The 21,102-nt window shown below is 41.4% G+C and overlaps 1 protein-coding gene across 1 annotated transcript in view; it reads right to left on the bottom strand.

Moving 5' to 3' along the window:
* Positions 1-20,659, bottom strand: part of nr5a1a (nuclear receptor subfamily 5, group A, member 1a) — a 25,641-nt gene extending 4,982 nt beyond the window's left edge. Inside the window, exons 1-7 of the mRNA XM_077224953.1 lie at positions 20,525-20,659; positions 19,137-19,288; positions 18,105-18,246; positions 14,619-15,091; positions 10,764-10,922; positions 6,595-6,714; positions 5,526-5,670 (exon numbers count right to left, since the gene is read on the bottom strand). Coding sequence (XP_077081068.1) covers positions 5,526-5,670; positions 6,595-6,714; positions 10,764-10,922; positions 14,619-15,091; positions 18,105-18,246; positions 19,137-19,241 — 1,144 coding nt within the window. The 5' untranslated portion in view covers positions 19,242-19,288; positions 20,525-20,659. The remainder of the gene's footprint in view (positions 1-5,525; positions 5,671-6,594; positions 6,715-10,763; positions 10,923-14,618; positions 15,092-18,104; positions 18,247-19,136; positions 19,289-20,524) is intronic.
* Positions 20,660-21,102: the final 443 nt, after the last annotated feature.

Here is a 21,102-nt window from a genome sequence, read left to right as displayed (position 1 = left end):
CGAGTGGAGTGGGCTGTCACACCAAGGGGGCACGGTCGGCCTTGCTGTTGGTAAGCCAAAGCAATGGCGTCCACTATCCAGTGAGACAACCTCTGCTTTGAGAGAGCCTTTCCCTTCAGTCTCCCACCATAACAGACAAAGAGCTGGTCTGAGGTCCTGAAACACTGCGTTCTGTCTACGTAAGCGCGGAGAGCGCGTACTGGACAGAGCAGTGCCAAGGCTGGGTCTGCCTCCTCCCGGGGCAGCGCTTGCAGGTCCACCACCTGGTCCCGGAGGGGAGTGGTGGGAACCTTGGGCACATATCCAGGCCGGGGTCTCAGGATCACGTGAGAGTGACCGGGCCCGAATTCCAGGCACGCTTCGTCAACGGAGAATGCGTGCAGGTCCCCTACCCTCTTGATGGAGGCCAATGCAACCAGGAGCGCTGTCTTCATAGACAGGAACTTAAGCTCAACTGGTTGCAGAGGCTCAAAGGGAGCCCTCTGCAGGGCATTTAAGACCACTGAGAGGTCCCAAGAGGGAACGAGAGGAGGGCGAGGAGGATTCAGTCTCCTCGCTCCTCTCAGGAACCTGACGATCAGGTCGTGCTTCCCCAGAGACTTACCTTGAACTGCTTCGTGATATGCGGCGATAGCGGCCACATACACCTTCAGGGTGGAGGGAGACAGCCTTCGCTCCAACCCATCTTGCAGGAAGGAAAGCACGACAGAGATCGAGCATCTCCTGGGGTCTTCTCGACGAGAAGAGCACCAGTTGACGAAGAGGTTCCACTTCAACGCATAGACATGTCCCGTGGACGATGCTCTAGCGGAAGTGATGGTAGCCGCCACCGCTGGTGGCAGGGAACTCAAACCTGACTCGTCCCGTCCAGGAGCCACACGTGGAGCCTCCAGAGATCGGGTCGAGGGTGCCAAAGGGTGCCCCGTCTCTGAGAAAGGAGATCCTTCCTCAGAGGAATTGGCCAAGGAGGTACTGTCGCGAGGAGTACCAGTTCGGAGAACCAGGTCCGGGTGGGCCAATACGGCGCAACCAGAATGAGCTGCTCCTCGTCCTCCTTGATCTTGCACAAGGTCTGTGCGAGAAGGCTCACTGGGGGAAACGCATATTTGCGTAGGCCCCGCGGCCAGCTGTGCGCCAGTGCATCCGTGCCGAGAGAGCCCTCAGTCAGGGGATAGAACAGGGCGCAATGGGTCGAGTCGTGAGAGGCAAACAGATCTATCTGTGCGTCCCCGAACTGGTCCCAAATCAGCTGAACCGACTGGGGATGGAGTCTCCATTCGCAGGAGATGGGCCGAAACCGTGACAGCTCGTCGGCTGCAAAGTTCCGATCTCCCGGAATGTAGATAGCACGAAGGGACCTCAGGTGCTTCTGACTCCATAAGAGGAGGTGGCGTGCGAGTTGCGACATACGGCGGGAGCGTAGACCACCCTGACGGTTGATGTACGCTACAGTCGCGGTATTGTCTGAACGGACTAGTACGTGTTGACCCCTGAGCAACGTGAGGAAACGGTGCAGGGCAAGGCGTACTGCCAGCAACTCGAGGCAATTGACAAGCAGAAGGCGCTGGGGTCCTGTCCAGGAGCCCGCGGCAGCATGTCCGTTGCACATGGCGCCTCAGCCCGTGGAAGAGGCATCTGTGGAGACAACAACATGCCTGGAAACTCGTTCTAGGGGAACACCGGCCCGTAGAAACTGAGGTTCCACCACGGGGTGAAGGTCTGACGACAGGTCGGAGTTACTGTAACTCGGAGCGTGCCATGATGCCATGCCCACCTCGGGACTCGATCGCGAAGCCACAGCTGAAGCGGTCTCATATGAAGCAATCCGAGCGGCGTTGCCGCAGCTGCAGATGCCATATGCCCCAGGAGCCTCTGAAACAATTTCAGTGGGACCGCACTCTTGTTTAATGGCTGAGTGGAGAAGGCGACCAAGTCCAACCGAGAAAAGAGCTCCCCTGCACGGGGCAAAGTTTACTCCTTTCCCAGTTGACCCGAAGGCCCAGACGAGCTAGGTGCCGGAGCACTGGGTCCCTGTATTCACAAACCTGGTCTCAGGAGTGAGCTTAAGACAGCCAGTCACCGAGATAGTTCAGGATGCGAACCCCGTGCTCCCATGGAGGAACAAGGGCTGCCTCAACAACCTTGTGAAGGCGCGAGGAGACAGGGCTAGCCCGAATGGGAGAACAGCGTACTGACATGCGCGCGCCCTGACAGCAGAACGTAGGTACGGTCTGAGTCGAAGGAGAACGGAGACATAAGAGTAGGCGTCCTTCAGGTCGATCGCTGCAAACCAATCCTGTGGCCGCACACATCCAGAAATGCGTTTGGCCAGGAGCATCTTGAACGGCAGCCTGAGAAGGGAGCGGTTCAGATGCATAGGTCCAGGATTGGCCGTAACCCACCAGACTTCTCCGGGACAATGAGGTAGGGACTGTTAACCCGGACCTCATCTCGGCTGGAGGGACAGTCTCAATCGCACCCTTCGCCAGTAGGGAGCAACCTCCGCTCTCATGATAGGGGCATAGCCACCGACGAAAGTGGAGCGGACTCCCGTGAAGACGGGAGGAGACCGTGCGAACTGAATCGCATAGCCGAGCCGATGGTTCGCACGACCCAGCGGAACAGATAGGGAGCTCTAGTGCAGGCTCCCAACTGTGCCAGCGGAGTGAAGAACCACAGACGTCCCCCCGGTGGTGCAGCGAAGCGGAAATGACCAGCCCAGACGAGGGCGGCATAGCGGCCCGGTGTGGGGGCAAGGTCATAACCGCACCCTGACAGAGGAGGCCAGGGAAGGACCAGCGTTCCACGGGGGCCTGCTCTGTCAGGGGTCTGGCGACAGAGGGGGACAGGGGCGAAACGGTCCGTGGACGGCACGCCGTGTCAACCACCTCTGGGGCAGAGGGGGAAGAGGAGAGCACGGCTTGTGGGCGGCGCTCTGTGTCGTCCGAGAACTCTGTATGCTCAGAGAGGAGAGAGTCAGTTCTTCCTGAATAAGGATTCTTCCCCAGCCCTCCACCGGGGAAAGGAGTGGCCCTGCTACCAACTCCTGGAAAGAACTGAGTCTCATCTCTGAGCAGCCCATCTCAAAAGTGCCGCTTAACCCGGCGTTTAGCGGGGTGCGGGGCTGGAGAGGGCTGAGGCATCCCCCTACGGTCTTCCAGAGCCAGGCCCGGGTGGACGGGCGGGGTTGGAACCGTGGGAGGGAGCCTTCGGCGGTGGGCAGACTGAGGGATCTGAGCGGACGGCGGGCCGTCGGGCAGAATAACCTCAATCTGCTCACGGGCGGTTGAGAACTGTGGGCAGAAGCACTCAACCGCACCGCCGAAGAGGCCGACCTGGGAGATGGGGTGTCGAGCAGACGGGTCCGCCCGACATCTTGCACATCAGACCGGTCAGCCCCAAACTGGTGAACATCACCTGACTCCGAGAGCGTACGGCCACTTTCGTCGCTCGGAGAGCAAGGTCAGTGGCGGCGCGCAGCTCACTGAAGAGCCTCGGGTCAGTCCCGCCCTCCTGCATGTCCATGAGCGTCTGGGTCAGGTAGACCAGCAGAACGGTCATGGGATGCAGTGAGGCAGCTGCCTGTCCTGTGGCACTATAGGATTTCGCCACAGATTACTGTGACGAAAAGAACTACAGGCTTGGACGGGTGCTTAGGATTGCGCCGGGAAGCACTCTGAGGACACAGTAGCATGGCAACAGAGCGTTCAACCGGGGGAACCCCAGTGTACCCATGGGCAGCGGCCCCTGAGGGGAGGAAAGGCGGATGAGACCAACGAGAGGACCCGTGAACTCATCATGCACGTCCGGGAGGAAAGATATTGGGGTATGCCGTGGACGCGTCGGCGGCCTCACCCAAAAACCAATCGTCCCGGGAAAGCATGGCCATCATCTCCGGATCAGACTCAGGCACAGCCGTATGCACACCAAGGGGTGGCAGCTGTGAAGAGTCGTCATTTCCAGAAGAATCAAGCCCACCTAGTGATGCTGCTACAGACACAGCATCATCCTCTGTAGCTTCAAATGAAAACACACGGGCCACCCGTGGGTAGACTCGTGGAATCATCAGTTCGCTAGCGGGCACCGTCATTAAAGAGGGGGGGCTGGGGCGTGGACACAGAGTCGGCGCCTTGTTCCAGACCAACACCCTCAGGTCACCCTGTCCACCAGCCGAAGATCGGGTAGTGGATGAGGGGACTCTCACTCTTGCGAGTTCACCGAGTCTCGACCTATATATGACGCGATGATCACGTTCCCAGAGAGAACATGAGTCATCCACGAGCGCTGTTCAAGCATGATCAAAGCCCAAACACACTAGACAGCGCTCGTGCCCATCAGAGTCCGATACCAGTCCGCTGCAACCAGAAATGCACGGGCGAGCCGTCTTTAAAAAGACGTGCCGCGTGCGAGCTCTTTTATGAGAGGAGAAAAAAACTCCGCGATGTTGAAGCGCACAGGGAGACACACACACACTGGCAGATCACTGCACAGATCAGCAGGCACTGTGAGCTCGCTGCAGATCGCCGTCACACCAACACCGGAGAGAGAAGCTCGTCTCATAGAGCGAAGTCAGAGATGATTGTGGAGTGAAGAAATATTCTTGGCTCCGAAGCGAAAACATACCTGCATGTTGCCGGCGTCCTCCTTTATACCCACGCGGTGGGGCGGAGATACGCTATGCAAATTCCGCAGACCCATGGCATTTCATCGCCATTGGCTCGTTTTGTAATACTCGAAGTCGATAGGTGTTCTAAGCGAAACCCCCATTCGTCGTCATCCGACGTAACTCGGAGTGACTACGAAAGGGAACAGTATTTTATGATAGTTAAAGTTAAATTCACATCTTTGGATAGAAAAGATCTTAAAACTCTGAAAGCCTCTTTAAAGCTTCCCTCAAAACGTACTTTATTTGATTACTTTAACTATTTTTTCTATATACCCTTTTCTTATGGAACTCTTTTGATAAAATTGTATATTTGAATTTACTTCTCTTTTATGAATGCTTTTCTTTTATTTTGTTGTATTTCTCTTTTATTTTTTCTTATTTTTGTGAAGCGCTTTGAGATGTAACTTTAAAAGGCGCTATAGAAAATAATTATTTTTTTGGACACTTTTTGCCATTGAGATGACAGAGGAGAAGTGTCCCAATCACACTGAATTTCTTCTGTGCAGTTTCCCATCAGTGGCATGTGCGTTTTGTTCGCATTCTGAGACGAAAATCATTTATGATGGAGATGAAAAGAGCCTGATTTCAGCAACTTCCATTTGATATTTTTCATCAGTTTCCTGGGAAGTGACGATGGTTCTCCTGAACACATGGTTTGGAAACAGTGCAAATGTGATGTGCGATATTCACAACTTTGGATAGAAACATAGCTTCTGTTTCTCACTATGTACTAAAAAGTAGAGTGGATTCAGGTTGATTTGGACACTGTTTGCCATTGAGATGACTGGGGAAAGTGTCCGAATCACGCTGAAACCCCCGTGTAGTTTCTCCATCAGTGTGTGTGTGTGCTCAGACTCACTGGGGTTGAAGAGGATGAGGAACTTCAGGCAGGCCATCTCTCTTCTGTCCACCTGAAGAAGCTGAAGTCTCCTGGCCAGATCCTGTCCTCTCTGGACCATACTGGACAGAGGCGGTCCCGCGTCACACACCGCCGACAGATCCACCTACAGCACACACACACACACACACACACGCAGATGTTTCACCATGAGACATCTCTATACAACGCCACTCATGCATCAATGAGTTTTGGAGCATTACAAGGCCAAATAACAACACAGTAGAAGCCTAAAAGAGACAGATTTTTTCAAGGCCCCTGAAATCAAAATTTACGTTTTTTAGCTTTTAGTATGAATATGTTAAGGTTATGAATAAGCTGGTGTGCATCAAACCAATGACAATTTGTGTTTAGGAGATATAAGCATTTAAGGTCTCTCACTACTGCTAAATTGGATCAGGGATTTTTATGACATCTTCAGCTTCTCATCACATCTTCTGTCCAATCACATGCTCTCTAGAATCTGAAGCTCCGCCCCCTATGCTTTAAACACCACCTGGCCGAAGCAAGCGTTGACACGTCACGGAGCAATATGGGTTGAGGTGTGTGTGTTCTGTTGCTCAAACGCTCCAGTTTTATTCTGTTTTCCAACTGTACGTTGGTTAAGAGTGAAATGGCTAGAGTTTATTCACACTTCTTCTATTGAATCCAGCGTTTCTTCAGCGCTCTGATTCGCTTCCATGGTGCTGTCAGTCTGTGAGGTTAACTAAACGCTATTGGCTATTTGAAAAGGGGGAGGGGCCATTCAATATATCCCGCCTTAGCTTCCTGTTTCAGTGGAAATTACGTCAACGCATCGAACAAATCTGCACGTTCCTAGTGACATCAGTGAGTCTTTAACTGAGAGTCAGCCTCTCTCCCTCCTGGCGAATATATTAGTCCCTCACGAATGCAAAAGCATATGCAAGATCAGCATTTACTGTTTGAGATGTTTAACATGGATGCCGCCATTCATTAGTCTCTTTTTACTGAAATGTTATGCTTTTCCATAATGACATGTTATTGAAAATGATGGTTTTGATAATCTCACCTCCTGTCCTGTAATGAGCAGCAGACTGTTGTCTCTCCCATGATGCACCTGTCTGCAGATATGATCGAGAAGCAACAGCTCGCTCCAGCAGTTATGCAGCAGTCGCATCTGATCTCCAACCTAAATCATGGGAAATGAAGAGTTGTTATGCGCTCACAGTATTAGGTCTTATGATACTGATTTAAAGCATAATATTGTGACTTGAAGTCCCCAATAATTGTATCCCTTAAAACTCGTCTTCGATCGCCAGAATTACATATTTAAACGTTTGTATTAAATAATTCTTCATGGCTTAAAATATCTTGAATGTAACTCGACACCCTTGATTAGATCCAAATTGTCTGTGCGCTGATTTGCAGTGAAAAGGAGAAATATAAACAGTTTATGCAGGTGGAAATGGTTGGGAAGATGAGGGAACCAAGGATTGTGTGTTCTGCAAAGGAAGTTGGGGGTGCTGCTGTTGTGACTGGTCAAGCAAATGTTTGTGCTTTGTTTCTGTTTGATATAATTGTAAATATATCTATTCAAATACTGATATTCTGGTCTATAACTCCTCCTCGAACTCCCTGCTGCCCTGTATCTTGCTCTCATTGGCTGTTGGTCATCGCAGATGTAGTTTTCAGTCAGAACACTTTCACACAGCAGGATTGTGAATCGCAGAGAGGACCAGATATTTAGCGTGCCAAATATCTCACAGGCGTCGGCCATTCTCTCAAATCACGTCTTTGATCATTCACACTGTGTGATAGTCACTTGATTAAACGAACACTGATTTGCCTATGATTTCGGGCATTTGTCGGCGATCTCAAAAACCTGTCGGCGAGCGAAAATTGGGCCTAAAATCGTTCAGTGTGAACTCGCCGTTACAGAAAGACTAGAGACTGAGAGAAAGACTAGAGACTGAGAGAAAGACTAGAGACTGAGAGAAAGACTGGAGACTGACAGAAAGACTGAAGACTTACAGAAAGACTAGAGACTGTGAGAAAGACTAGAGACTGAGAGAAAGACTGGAGACTGACAGAAAGACTAGAGACTGAGAGAAAGACTGGAGACTGACAGAAAGACTGGAGACTGACAGAAAGACTAGAGACTGACAATAAGACTGAAGACTTACAGAAAGACTAGAGACTGACAGAAAGACTAGAGACTGACAGAAAGACTAGAGACTGAGAGAAAGACTAGAGACTGTGAGAAAGACTAGAGACTTAGAGAAAGACTAGAGACTTAGAGAAAGACTAGAGACTTATGCTTTCTGTACACCTAAAGACTTTTAAAAGATTTAGAAAAGACTTTATAAGATTATTAGCTCACATCTAAAGACTTGGGTTCACAGTTTTTAGTCTCAGACTAAAGACTTGCGATAATATCAAACATGTTTGATATGAAAGACTAGAGAAAGACTGGCATAAATAGGGTCGCCGACTGCAGATTATCACCTCACATTTAACGATCGAGACGACGGGAGCACTCCGAGACTCCAGTAAGATTCTTAAAGACTGCCGGTCTTTAGTCTGGGACTGTGAAAATCCTTTGGTGTACGCCCGGCATTAGAGAAAGACTAGAGACTGTGAGAAAGACTAGAGACTGAGAGAAAGACTAGAGACTTAGAGAAAGACTAGAGACTGAGAGAAAGACTAGAGACTTAGAGAAAGACTAGAGACTGACAGAAAGACTAGAGACTAAGAGAAAGACTAGAGACTGACAGAAAGACTAGAGACTTAGAGAAAGACTAGAGACTGACAGAAAGACTAGAGACTTAGAGAAAGACTAGAGACTGACAGAAAGACTAGAGACTGACAGAAAGACTAGAGACTGACAGAGGAGCACATGGCACACAGAAACAAACATGACAGAAGCCATGTCCTCACACAAACCGACAGGAAAGAAGAGCACATGGCAGACAAGCATGTGTCCAATCAGAAAATAAAACCCATGACGGACAGAAGCACACAGGATGTCAGGAGCCCGACACACTCAACACAAGTGTCAAGATCCTGTCACCAGACTAACAACAACACCAATCAAGGTGCAGAACCCTGAGCTTAAAGGTATCCAAACCTATTTGACTTCATTTCTTGTGTGGAAAATAAAAGTCGTGGGCTGCGTCCGAAATAACACACTTCCCTACTTTATAGTAGGTGCAAAACAGTATTTGACAAAAGAAGTAGGTCTGAATTCACAGTACTCATAAAAGAGAAGTCATAAAGTTCCCGGATGATCTACTACTTCTGGTGAGATCCTGAAGTGTGTATATGATGGACACTTTACTATCCAATGAGGCCACGGGAGATGATTTGTGAATGACAGTGGTAGATCACATGATAATGACAACATGGCGAATGTAGTGCATACATATTAAATTCATACTATACAGAACGTGCTTGTGTAGTGAAGTAGTTATTATTCAAAATAAGATCCTACTCAAGAGATTTCAAACGCAGCCATTGTCTTTTAGTCTATACAATGAGATTCAGTGTCAACATTAACTAAAACTGAAACAATGAAAAATAGTTTTCACTAATTGAAATAAATCTAAAATATTAAGCAAAAAAATTTATTAAAATTAGAAATGAAAAACAAAATCAGTTTAAGCACTAATATTACTAAAAAAAATTTAAAGCTACAAAATTGAAAACTGAAAATATAAAATTAAATACTTTACTGGTATATAAACAATACTAAAACAAGTCAATGTTGTTTTGGACCCCTTTGACTTTAATTGTATCGCTGAAAACAAAACAAGATATTTTTTTCATTTATTGTTCTTTCACTTTCCTAGTATGGGCAAAAAAACAAAAAAAGTTTTTTTTAAATTTATTTTTCCTTTACGTTCCACAAAGAGAAAGAAAGTCATGGTTTGGAACGACATAAGGGTCGTAAACAGACGAGTGATTGATCTCAAAGCTGCGTAAACGAGTGTATGAGAAAAGCTCCAGAAACTGCAAACAGGCCCAAATAGTGTGCAAGAATATGAATAGATATTTCATATAATATTTCAAAGGCTTTACGACAATTCTCCTCTCAATAAAAGACTAAATTTGACATCTAGTTGGTTTAACTCAAAGCTGACTCGAACATCCACAGCAATGCAACCCTGTCTGAGCAGACCGAGATCATAAAACGAGCGCTGTATTTACGAGCGTCAGACGATGATCTCTCGCACCTTCTCACCTCTCGTCCTTCATCAGTCCCACGTCTTCCTCCCCCACTAACCCTGTGTGTCGTGCTCATACTCGGCACTGGTTCTGAAGGCCACACTGTGTCAGTGTTCAGTACAGCTCTAATACAAGTGTAGCGCCACATACATCAACCTCAGCACAGACACAATCACTCAAACCATATATCCACATCTAATCCTGCCCACTTGACCTCATTCACACAAGTGGCACACTTCAGACTGTCGTGCACAAACCTAATAGGACGTGCGCAAACCTGAGTTTAATAAAACCCTTTTGAGTCCGAATGCACCGTCGGGAACAATGCGCCGGAGAGGGAGCGTTGCATGGGATTCCTGAGTTATCTTCTGCGCAGAATGTAATTAAGCGTCCAGGCAGTCGCTGGCATGCATTTTCAAAAACTGAAACATTTTACGCATCATTCGGAATCCTGACGCTAGTTGCCATGGCGACAGAATGGAATGCGACGGTCATGCAGGTGTGAATGTGCGAAAACAAAGTTCCAAATTCTAAATGATTTGCTTGATATTCATTCCAGCATGCAGCCACTTTTCGACGGAATATTCGCTGTAATATATGTTGATAAAGGCATTCATAAGAGTTTAGAGCAGAGCGAATTCAACACTGTATCTGTTTGGGAATGAATGATTTGCAACACTCCCTGATGTGAATAGCAACTGAGTGACCAGATCTGATATATTTAGCTAAAATTCCATTAACAGCCAGTCAAAACCTTTAGAAAGCGAGCAAGAATTCCTGACTTTGACGCTTCAACGCAGATATCAGCGATGCTACCACTAAAATCGAAACATTCAAATGTAATCTTAGTTTTAAAGCTACTTGACAAGAATATCTGAATGCCTCGGCGGCCCTAGTGTTATCTTTCACTAAGATACATGATTCGGCGACAAAATAGCAGACTTTCTCCAAAATACTTTGACTTTTATTAGACAAAACACTTATTGGGATTATCGTCTTATCTCAGAGCTGTACCTTTAGTTCCTTGAAGAAGACACAGCTTCTTGCCCACTCCACAATGGAGAAGAGAGTCTGATCCGCCATGACACACAGCAGGCTGAAGGCTCGAGGTTTGTCCAGTTTCCCTCGGCCGCTTTGCTCCTGGTGAAGATACGCACAGATCTTCCCTCGCACCTGCAAACATCAAGCCAAACAGGGACACTATGACACAACTGAGGAGTGCATGCATAACAATCGTGTGAGATATTACTGTAAAAAGTGTTGCTAACTTACTTAAAAAAAAATGCCTTCAAATTATTAAGTAAATAAACGTCATGCTTGATCATAAAAATTAAGTAATGTGGAATTGTCAAGTTCACATAACTTATTTTTTTTCAAATAAGCATTACATTTATGTACTTATTAATTTTAAGGCAATGGGTTTACTCAATTTTTTTAAGTAAGTGAATGAACACTTTTTACAGCACTACAACGCATTCATTAAAATATAGTATAAGATGTGTGATTAATAAAATGTATTATTTTATATGGAAATAAATTGTGCAAAATTCAGAGGTGAATTTTTTTATACCGTGAAATAAATGGAAAATACAAAATATTTTGTAAAAAAAATGTAACCCTTTATGGCCATACTTTAGTTAAGGGGCCAATTCTAACAATTAACTATGACTTTTGCCTTAATAAACTCCTAATTACTACTTATTAATAGTTAGAAAGGTCATTGTTAAGTTTAGGATAATGGGATGTAGAATATGGTCAAGCAGAATAAAGTATTAACATGTGCTGCTTTATAAGTACTACTAAACAGCCAATATCCTAGTGATATGCATGCTAGCAAGCAACTTGTTAATTGTGAGAATTCGACCATAAACTAAAGTGACTGTACAAAAATATTGTTGGTTTAACATAAAAAAGTAAATAACCTGGTCGCATTAAAATTTTGAGTTCTTTAAAATTAAAAATTTGAGTTAATTCAATGAAGAACATTGGTTTAATCAACAGAAACTCAAAATATTATGTTATCTGAACCACATTAATTATCTTATATTATTAACAAATCATGACAATAATTTTCCACAGTGTCCCCACTTTACAATATGGTCCCATTAGTTAACGTCAGATAATGCATTAACTAACTATAATCAATACAATTTATTAACCTTTGTTAACATTAAAAACACAACTGTTTATTGCTAGTTCATGTTAGCTCAAGTACATTTAATAATGTAAACAAATACAACTTTTGATTTTAATAGTGTATAGGCTAAATGTCGTAATTAAAACTAACTAAGTTCAATACATGTTTTTTTATTATTATTAAAAGTTCATGTAACTAATGCAGTTAAATAAGGTTAACAAATGGAACCTTATTGTAAAGCGAAAACAAATATTATATTATTGAACTAAAATATAGCACATTCATTTCATTTCTTACAAATTTTACATTTATTGTCGTTGGTCTGTTTTGACCAGGTTTGATTTAGCAACAGCATATTATGGATCTTTTGAAATCCCAGAATTCCCCTCTCTTTAAAGGCACACAAAATAAAATGCTGGCATGATTCACTCGACCTCATGCTGTTTCGAGTAAGTGTCGTTTTCTCCATATAATGAAAGTCAATGGAGTCCAACACTGTTTATGCTGACCGCATTGACTTTCATATGGAGAAAAAGAAAAAAACAGTTGAGACTAAAATATCTTCTTTTGCATTTCACAGAAGAAAGAAATTCATACAGGTTTGTAAAGACTTTATTTACTTTGTAAATACCATAGGCCTACCACACAATATTTGAATAATATTTAATAAAATGTATTTAATAAAAATAATAATAATTAATTATTTATTTATTTATTTATTTTCTTACTTAGGGAAACTTAAAATCTAAATGAACTGGTTTTGTTCAAGTCAAAAATGTCCTTTAGTTTGACTGAACCTGGCAAAACAATAAATAAATTAGGTTACACCAACAAGAGTCATTTTTATGTGTTAAATGGACCTGTATTATATTAACTGTCTTTAACTACTATGTTCTGACATTTAAATTAATAATTTGATACTGTGCACTTATTGTGTACATACATGTTTTACACTGTACTATTTTATAAAAAAAAATAAACGTCATTTTAGTGTCCTTGTTACAATGTAAATACAATTAAATACTGAGTAATATTAATTGACAATATGAACTTACTATATAGTTAGGGTTAGTTGCATGTAACTATGCATAATTTACTATAGTAACTAGATGCAAAATGTGTAACAGACACTGTTAAATAAAGTGTTACCCTTTTAAAAATGTTTACACTTTATTGTAAGATGTCTTTGTTACACTGTAAATATATATTTAAGTACTGAGTAATATTAAGTAACCACATGTACTCAGAGGTGATCTTTGCTATTCGTAGGCTCGTTTCCCATATGGGAAAAAAGACAGGCAAGCATTTCACGCAATGCGACTGCAATTATTTTTTCTCAGTTATATTCAACAATGTTATCTCATATTACACTCGTAATAGTCTATTTATAAACACACATCCGGTACATGTGGATTCCACGCTTACCGGATGTGGGCCGGATCTGGGCCGACACTATGTTGCTCTCTGGGAAAAGTCTGCTACTGCATGTACTAAATATAGTGTTTGGATTAGTTTAGGGTTAGTTGCATGTAATTATGCATAGTTTTTACTATAGTAACTGCATGTAACATATGTAACAATGACACTGTAAAATAAAGTCATTGTACCTACCTATTGTACCTAACAATTACTTTTTGTTACTGATAGTTATTTAGGAGGATCTGTTGACAGAAATGCAATATCAACATAACTATGTTTTCAGTGGTGTATAAAGACCTTACATTATGAATCGTAATGTACGATTACGGCTACTCTCTGCTGTCTCAGACGACGACATCACTTCCCGTCAGCCACCGTAACTTCTGTTGAGTGTAATTCCCAACCTCACCACTAGATGCCGCTGAAATTTACACACTGCACCTTTAGTAAACCGGGGCCTGTACATGGGGTGTAACGGTTCTCTGTAACCACACCGTTCTCCACCAACGGTTCGGCACGCACTTGCACCGCGTTTGATCTCAATCTGATGACGCATCTATAATATGGTTTATTGAAAATAACAATGCTTAAAACAGACAGTTCCACTAATGTATGTTTCTGTCAATGGATGCACACGCTGGCTCCCCAATAATACATTACAACAGCGATAATCAAAAAACATGATCAAAAAGGATCACTCAGTCTCTGTAAACTTTGTTCAATGAGAGTGCGTTTGCTCGAACATGAGCCGTCGTTACTCCGTCATCACCCGGGTGTTAAAATGACACAGTGCACCTTTAAAGACACCAAATAAAAGTTTGATTGCTGTTAAAAATTATGGTATGTTTGTTATCTTGCTATAAATATAAAATGATAAATATATAATATATACTGGAACTATTTCGAGTTATATAAGGGGTGGGAAAAATAATAAGCTTCTGCTTCATCTCGCTCCTTTTCGGACATATTGAAATTATTGTTATAATGCTTTATGGATATTGTTTTTTTCTTTCGGTATGTTGCAACATACTTATTGTATTTTTACATTTTATTTCATTTGTATGTCTTGTTGTTCGAAATAAAATAAAAAAATGAAATGAAATAAAAAGTATAGGTGTGCATTGGCTTCTTTATAACAAAATATTTAGGACTGTGTTTGGGCGGCTATTAGACGTCTTTTAAACGTAAAATTGCTTGCTGGGATAGGACCTATTGTACCTAACAATTACTTTTTGTTACTGATCGTTAAAGAACACTAATATAAAGTATAGGTGTGCATTGGCTCATTTATAACTCCAGCTGATGATTCGTACCTGCTCCTCATCCGGGTCGTAGCTGACCAGCTCCAGCACCAGCGGGGGAAGCCCGGGGTTCATGGGACTGGAGTGAGGGGACGCGGGCATGCAGCCGTCAGGGTACGGGTATCCCAGAGAGGAGTCTGGAGAACTAGAGTACACATCCGGGTACTCCGCTTTAATGGATCTGGGAGTACTGTACTGGTACTGAGCTGGGAATGAGCCGTAGCTCTGCAGCGCCACACTCAGGGCTGGAGGACAGAGAGGAGGACACTCGTACTCCGGAGACGAGAGAGACGGGGGGTGGAGGACCGAGAGCGACCCGGGATGAGGGTACTCAGTCTGACCACTGGACAGGAGGCTCGTGTTGCCCTCGATTTTAAAGCCGCTGGCTCTGATTAAAGCTCTCTTCTGCTGTTTCAGGGCACGGTCGCGCTTGTACATGGGCCCGAACTTGTTCCTTCCCCCTCGCATTCGATCCGCACGGACAGCTGAGAAAAGAGAGAGAGAGCGACAGGATGCATTCAAACTTACCACATTACAGTAGATGTCTTTAACTACTATGTATGTGCTTATTGTGTTGATTTTGTGTTGCAAAAAAATGTGTCATATTGTTACAGTGTAATTATATATTTAAGTACTGAGTAATATTAATTAACTACATGTACTTACTATAGGGTTAGGGTAGGATTAGGATTTGGTTGAGGGTTAGTTGCATGTAATTATTCATAATTTACTGTTATTACTATGGTAAGTACATGTAACATATGTAACAAGGACACTGTAAAATAAATTGTTACCACTTTATTTTACAATGTTCTTGTTGCACATGTTACATGTAATTACTGTAGTAGTAACTATAAATTGTGCATAATTGCATGAAACTAACTTAAAAACCAGACCCTAACCCTATAATAAGTACATGTAGTTGATTAATATTACTCAGTACTTAAATATATAATCACACTTTAAGAAGGAAACCTTAAAATAAAGGGTTACACTATACTTTAATGTGTCTGTGTTACAGTGTAATTATTTTTAAGTACTGAGTAATGATAATAAACTATATGTACTTACTATAGGGTTAGGGTCTGGTTTAGGTTAGTTGTATGTAATTATGCACAATTTATAGTAATTACTATAGTTACTACATGTAACGTGTGTAAGAAAGACACACGTTAAAGTGTAACTCAAAAACCCTGTGCTGCTGTTGAGCTGAGATACGGGTCAGAGATACGGGTCAGATATACGGGTCAGATATACGGGTCAGATATACGGGTCAGGTTAGGACAGGTTTAGGGGTATTTGTGGGTTTAAGCCATCAAAATATAAGGGAAATATTTGGTTACACTTTATTTTAAGGTGTCCGTGTTACAGTGTAATAATATATTTAAGTACTGAGTAATAATAATTAACTGCATGTACTGTACTTACTATAGGGTTTGGTTTAGGGTTAGTTGCATGTAATTATGCACAATTTATAGTAATTACTAAAGTTACTACATGTAACGTGTAACGAAGACACAGTAAAATAAAGTTTTACCAAATATTTTTTTAATACTTTAAATATGAGGAAAGAACAAAACACTAAACTTGTTTTTTATCTGACAAAAGTATTTGGCAAAAAAATGTTCGCACAAAAAAATAGCTACAGGTTTTATTTTACTATGCAAAACAAACAAATCCATAGAAAAACAAAAAGCTGAGAGGAAAAAGCATACACTAACTGCAACATAATCAGTTATTCATATTTCGTTGGTTCTCTCTTGTTGATCATTTCTTTGTATGAGAGCCTGGACAAAAATTATGTCAGCACAATTTGGCATGTTTCTCAAAAAAATTGACAACGTTGTTACATGCAAGTTATTACTATGATGCATAATTACATACACCAAACCCTAACCCTATAGAAAGTGCATGTAGTTAATTATTATTACTCAGTAATTAAATGTATCATTGGACTGTAACAATGACACCTTAAAATAAAGTGAAACCAAATATTTTTATACGTGTAAGTTGTAAGGTCATTATTAACAAATATGTTATTAAAATAAAGTGTTACCCAAATTTTGAATAATATTTGAATAAAGGGTGAAGATGTACATTTTTCTAGGCACTCACATGATTCATTGTTAGTTCATAGACACATTATATATTATTTACATTTTGCAGATGTACTCTTCATCGGAGGAAAGTGGGATATTTGAGGAGAAGAGTGATTAAAAAGCCAAATAAAGCAAGGAATGCTTGTCACGGTTTTGCTTAAGTAAGTCAGGGCGAAGGCAAGTGGATATTTCTCTTCATATGGATATTTTCCGCTCTGGTTTTTGTGAGTCTCCATGAATCCGCGAGTCTTATCAGCGCGTGAGGAATGTGTCACAGGCGCGCGCGGAAACAGGTGCTTCTCTGCACTCGGCCTGGGAATCGCGCGCACCCAACAAAAATAACACAATGTTTTCCACCAAATAATGAACTGAAATGGATTTAGAAGAAATTATAATTGGGTTGTGAAACAGTTTGTTAACTAATATAAATCTACATGTTGCACACAGTGTCAAGTCACGTGTTATGTATTACTTTTAAGTTGACTGAGGCTAATTTAGATGTGTTATAGTTTTAATACATCTACAAATGAATGTCATTGAATAGGATAAACATCATTTTAATTCATGATCATGAAATATTGCATTAAATGTTTTCCTGTTTTTTACAGATACTGAATTTTAGGTAACACTTTATTTTACAGTGTTATGCTACATACTATAATAACAATAAATCATGCATAATTACATGCAACTAATACTTAACCAAACCCTAATCCTAACCCTAAAGTAAGTACATGTAGTTACTTAATATTACTCAGTACTTAAATGTAGATACAGTATAACAAAGACAATAAAGCGTAACCATTTTTAAGGGGTAATACTTTGTTTTGTCTGTTACACATTTTACATGTAGTTACTATAGTAATAACAGTCAATTATGCATAGTTACATGCAACTAACCCCAATTATAAAGAAAGTACATGTTGTTAATTAAAGTGTAATTGATTTTTTACTGCGTGAGGAGTGATGCTCAAGACCTTCATGCCCATATAACATATGCTATAATATCATAAGCATTATATTCGGCTACATACCAACACTCAACAGACAGTGATATAATCAGGACATTAACATGAGGCTCCTCTAGAGCACAAGCTCAGTGTGTGTGTGTGTGTGTGCATGCGTGCGTGCGTGTGTGTGTGTGTGTGAGTGTGCGTGTGCGCGTGTGTGTGTGTGTGTGTGTGTGTGCATGCGTGCGTGCGTGCGTGCGTGCGTGTGTGTGTGTGCGTGTGCGTGCGTGCGTGTGTGTGTGTGTGTGAGTGTGTGTGTGCCTGTGTGTGTGTGTGTGTGTGTGTGTGTGTGTGTGTGTGTGTGTGTGTGTGCGTGCGTGCGTGCGTGTGTGTGTGTGTGCGTGTGTGTGAGTGCGTGTGTGTGCGTGTGTGTGAGAAGCTGTTCTCACCCTCGAGTCTCATGCCGACGCTCAGGCACTTCTGGAAGCGGCAGAACGGACATCTCTTACGCTGGGTTTTGTCGATGCCACAGTCCTGGTTCTGTGTGCACGTGTATCTCTTGTTATTCTGAACCGTCCTCTTGAAAAAACCCTGTAATGATAATGATTATAGGATTATATTCTGTCAGCTGTTAAAGAAACAGTTGCATTGTACAGGCAATCTTAGAAATTAGTTTTGGCTTTCTTGCAGGAACATTTATCTAGATCTTATTTAAGGTGTCATTGTTACAGTGTAATTATATATTTAAGTAAGGAGTAATAATAATTAACTACATGTACTTACTATAGGGTTAGGGTAGGATTAGGATTTGGTTGTGGTTAGTTGCATGTATTCATAATTTACTGTTATTACTATGGTAAGTACATAGTATTTATGCATATTTAATAAGGCCACTGTAAAATAAAGTTTTACAGCAATATTAATTAACTACAGGTACTTAGGATTAGTTGTATGTAATTATGCCTATTTTATAGTTATTACTATAGTATATACATGTAACAAGGACAAAAAAAAATAAAGTATTACCCTCTACACCCTTAAAAGAACCTTTAACATCCATGGAATCTTTCCATCGCATAAAAGGTTCTTTATAGTGGAAAAAGATTCTTTAGATGATTATTGTAATGTAAATGTGAGTAAAATGTGGTTATTTTAATAACTGCTCATTGAAAGGTTCTTCGGGGAACTAAATGGTTCATGTGGAACCTTCATTTTTTAGAGTGTAGTCAGTTTCTGAAATCCAGTATGTATTTGCATACATGATACAACCAAAAAAATATTATTAATAATAAATAAATGTCATTAATATTGCCTAATGAACGTAGTTGCGTTACGTGGTAATGCTTTTCAGAACATTATAGCTACAATAAAATAATTAGTCTATTTTTTCAGTGCACATAAACTGTGGTTTATAATTATAACGCGTTTCCGAGATATTTACGCGCTCTAAACGCGTAAAGAGAAATATGATCAGATCGTACCTTACAGCTTTCGCAGGTCAGAAGACCGTAATGATACCCGGACACTTTATCTCCACACACAGGACACTGTTCCTCCAGCTCTTCACACCTAGTGAAGTCCATCATCACAGACCGATCCACTCAATCCTCGATCAGCTGATCTCTTACAGACGCTGAGATTGTTTGAGGGGGGGGATAAACATTCTTAACATTATTATTGAAAATGATTTGAGAAATAAAGTATTTTCATCTCTTTTAGAGACTGGTTACTGGTGCACGTGCATTCTGACAACAGTGTCACTCTAAACATCAGTTCCACAAAACAACTTCATCTCACTGTAAAATACCTCAGCGCGCTCCCGAGCCGTGATCAAATGAAGCGACTATAGTGCAAGAGTGACAGTGTAATCAAAAGGATGTTATGAAAAAAATTAATAATGCTGGATCTAGAGCTCACGAAGCATCTGTTTTACTTCTGGGCACGCAGAGGAAAGATGGTTTTTTTATCATTATAATATTCTAATAATAATTAAAAATACTTTATTGTAGGATTAGCCAACTGTTTTTATTAATTTAATTTATTGATAAATACCTAAATAAATATTTTCATTCTTAAATAGGCCTACAGACTAAAGCCGAATTGTTGAATTCAAATGGTGGAATTTATCGTTCGGTTAATTTCTTCTCCTCTCTTTTTAAAACCTTTTTTAATCGAATTAGTTTCCTGAATGTTTTGTGAATATGACACAGAAAATGTCCGTGTTTTGCGTTAAAGCATTTCAATAGCTATTTTAAATAAGGAAATATTAAAATGATGGAAAAAGCTAAGCTTGGTAAAAAAAAAAAAAAAAAAAGATTAATGGAAACAAATTCTTATAAGAAATGATTCACGTTTCCATTTAATAATCTTTTCAGCGATTGGGTCAGTTTATTAAGCAGGCTATTTATTCATCCACAACTGAATCTGCAATGCATATAAATGAAACTGTTTCTGAAGTAGCCTAGGCTAAGAGATATTTCATAGCTTTCATAACTACATGTCTTTAAATGAAAATGCATATCGAATGAAACTTATTTTGAATTCAGGCTATTTGTGTGATACACCAGCAGAATAACCTTTTAAATTAGGTATTTTAAAATGCTGCAATATTTTAATGATGCATTCTCTTTATAGGTAAATGCTGCGCTGTTTGAAACAATTTTATATTATAGACGAGAAGCTCGTGCTTCGATTATCAGTATTAATCCACCTGTATTTCGATGTTTTTATCACACAGAAATTGTGCTTCACATCGTGAGAACTGAAACTTAAAATGCGTGACGATAAGAAACGAGTGCAAATGAAGCGCGTTTTCGAACAGACTCTCTTCAGAATTACTGTTTTTCAACCATATAATGTAGAGACTCACCATTAATGTGTGTGAGGGTCTTCAGACGATGAAACACTGTCCGGTCAGTCGTTCAGAAACTCCAGGAGTGAATCTAACAGGTCTTAGCAGGTCTTCTCGGGTCTGCGCGTCTTCACACGACCGGAGAGGTCTTCATTGGATAGCGCGCTCATGTGACAGATGATGCGCGCTCCAGGCATTTTATTATCAGTCCCGCAAAAAAAAAAAAAAAAAAAAAAAAAAAAAAAAAAAGTGGCCATCTACTACACCATTGATCGATTGGTAGGCTACAATAACAAAGATCCAAATATAATGCAAAAACATATTGTTGTTTAAATGTGTTCTTATTTTTATTGTTTGCGTTGTTATGTCTGGTTTTAATTGTTTTGAAAATGTTAAAGCTTAATATTATCGAATTATATAGGCTAGGCTAATTATTTTCTGATATAATTATGTTGGCCAAACCAAAATATTTTGTATGGCATTACAACCAAGGTTGTTCTATTTAAGATACACAAAGACTTAAAACAAAGTGATCATGCTCTCTCGGAGATAGACAAGAATACATCTAACGGTCAAGTCTGGGTTATATGATGTCA

This window comes from Siphateles boraxobius, unplaced genomic scaffold (assembly GCF_051911475.1).
Source record: "Siphateles boraxobius isolate OS27281-9 unplaced genomic scaffold, OSU_SipBor_1 95, whole genome shotgun sequence".
Taxonomy (NCBI): domain Eukaryota; kingdom Metazoa; phylum Chordata; class Actinopteri; order Cypriniformes; family Leuciscidae; genus Siphateles; species Siphateles boraxobius.
The sequence above is the reverse complement of the archived record's forward strand: the minus strand, read 5'-3'. Positions and strand labels throughout refer to the sequence as shown.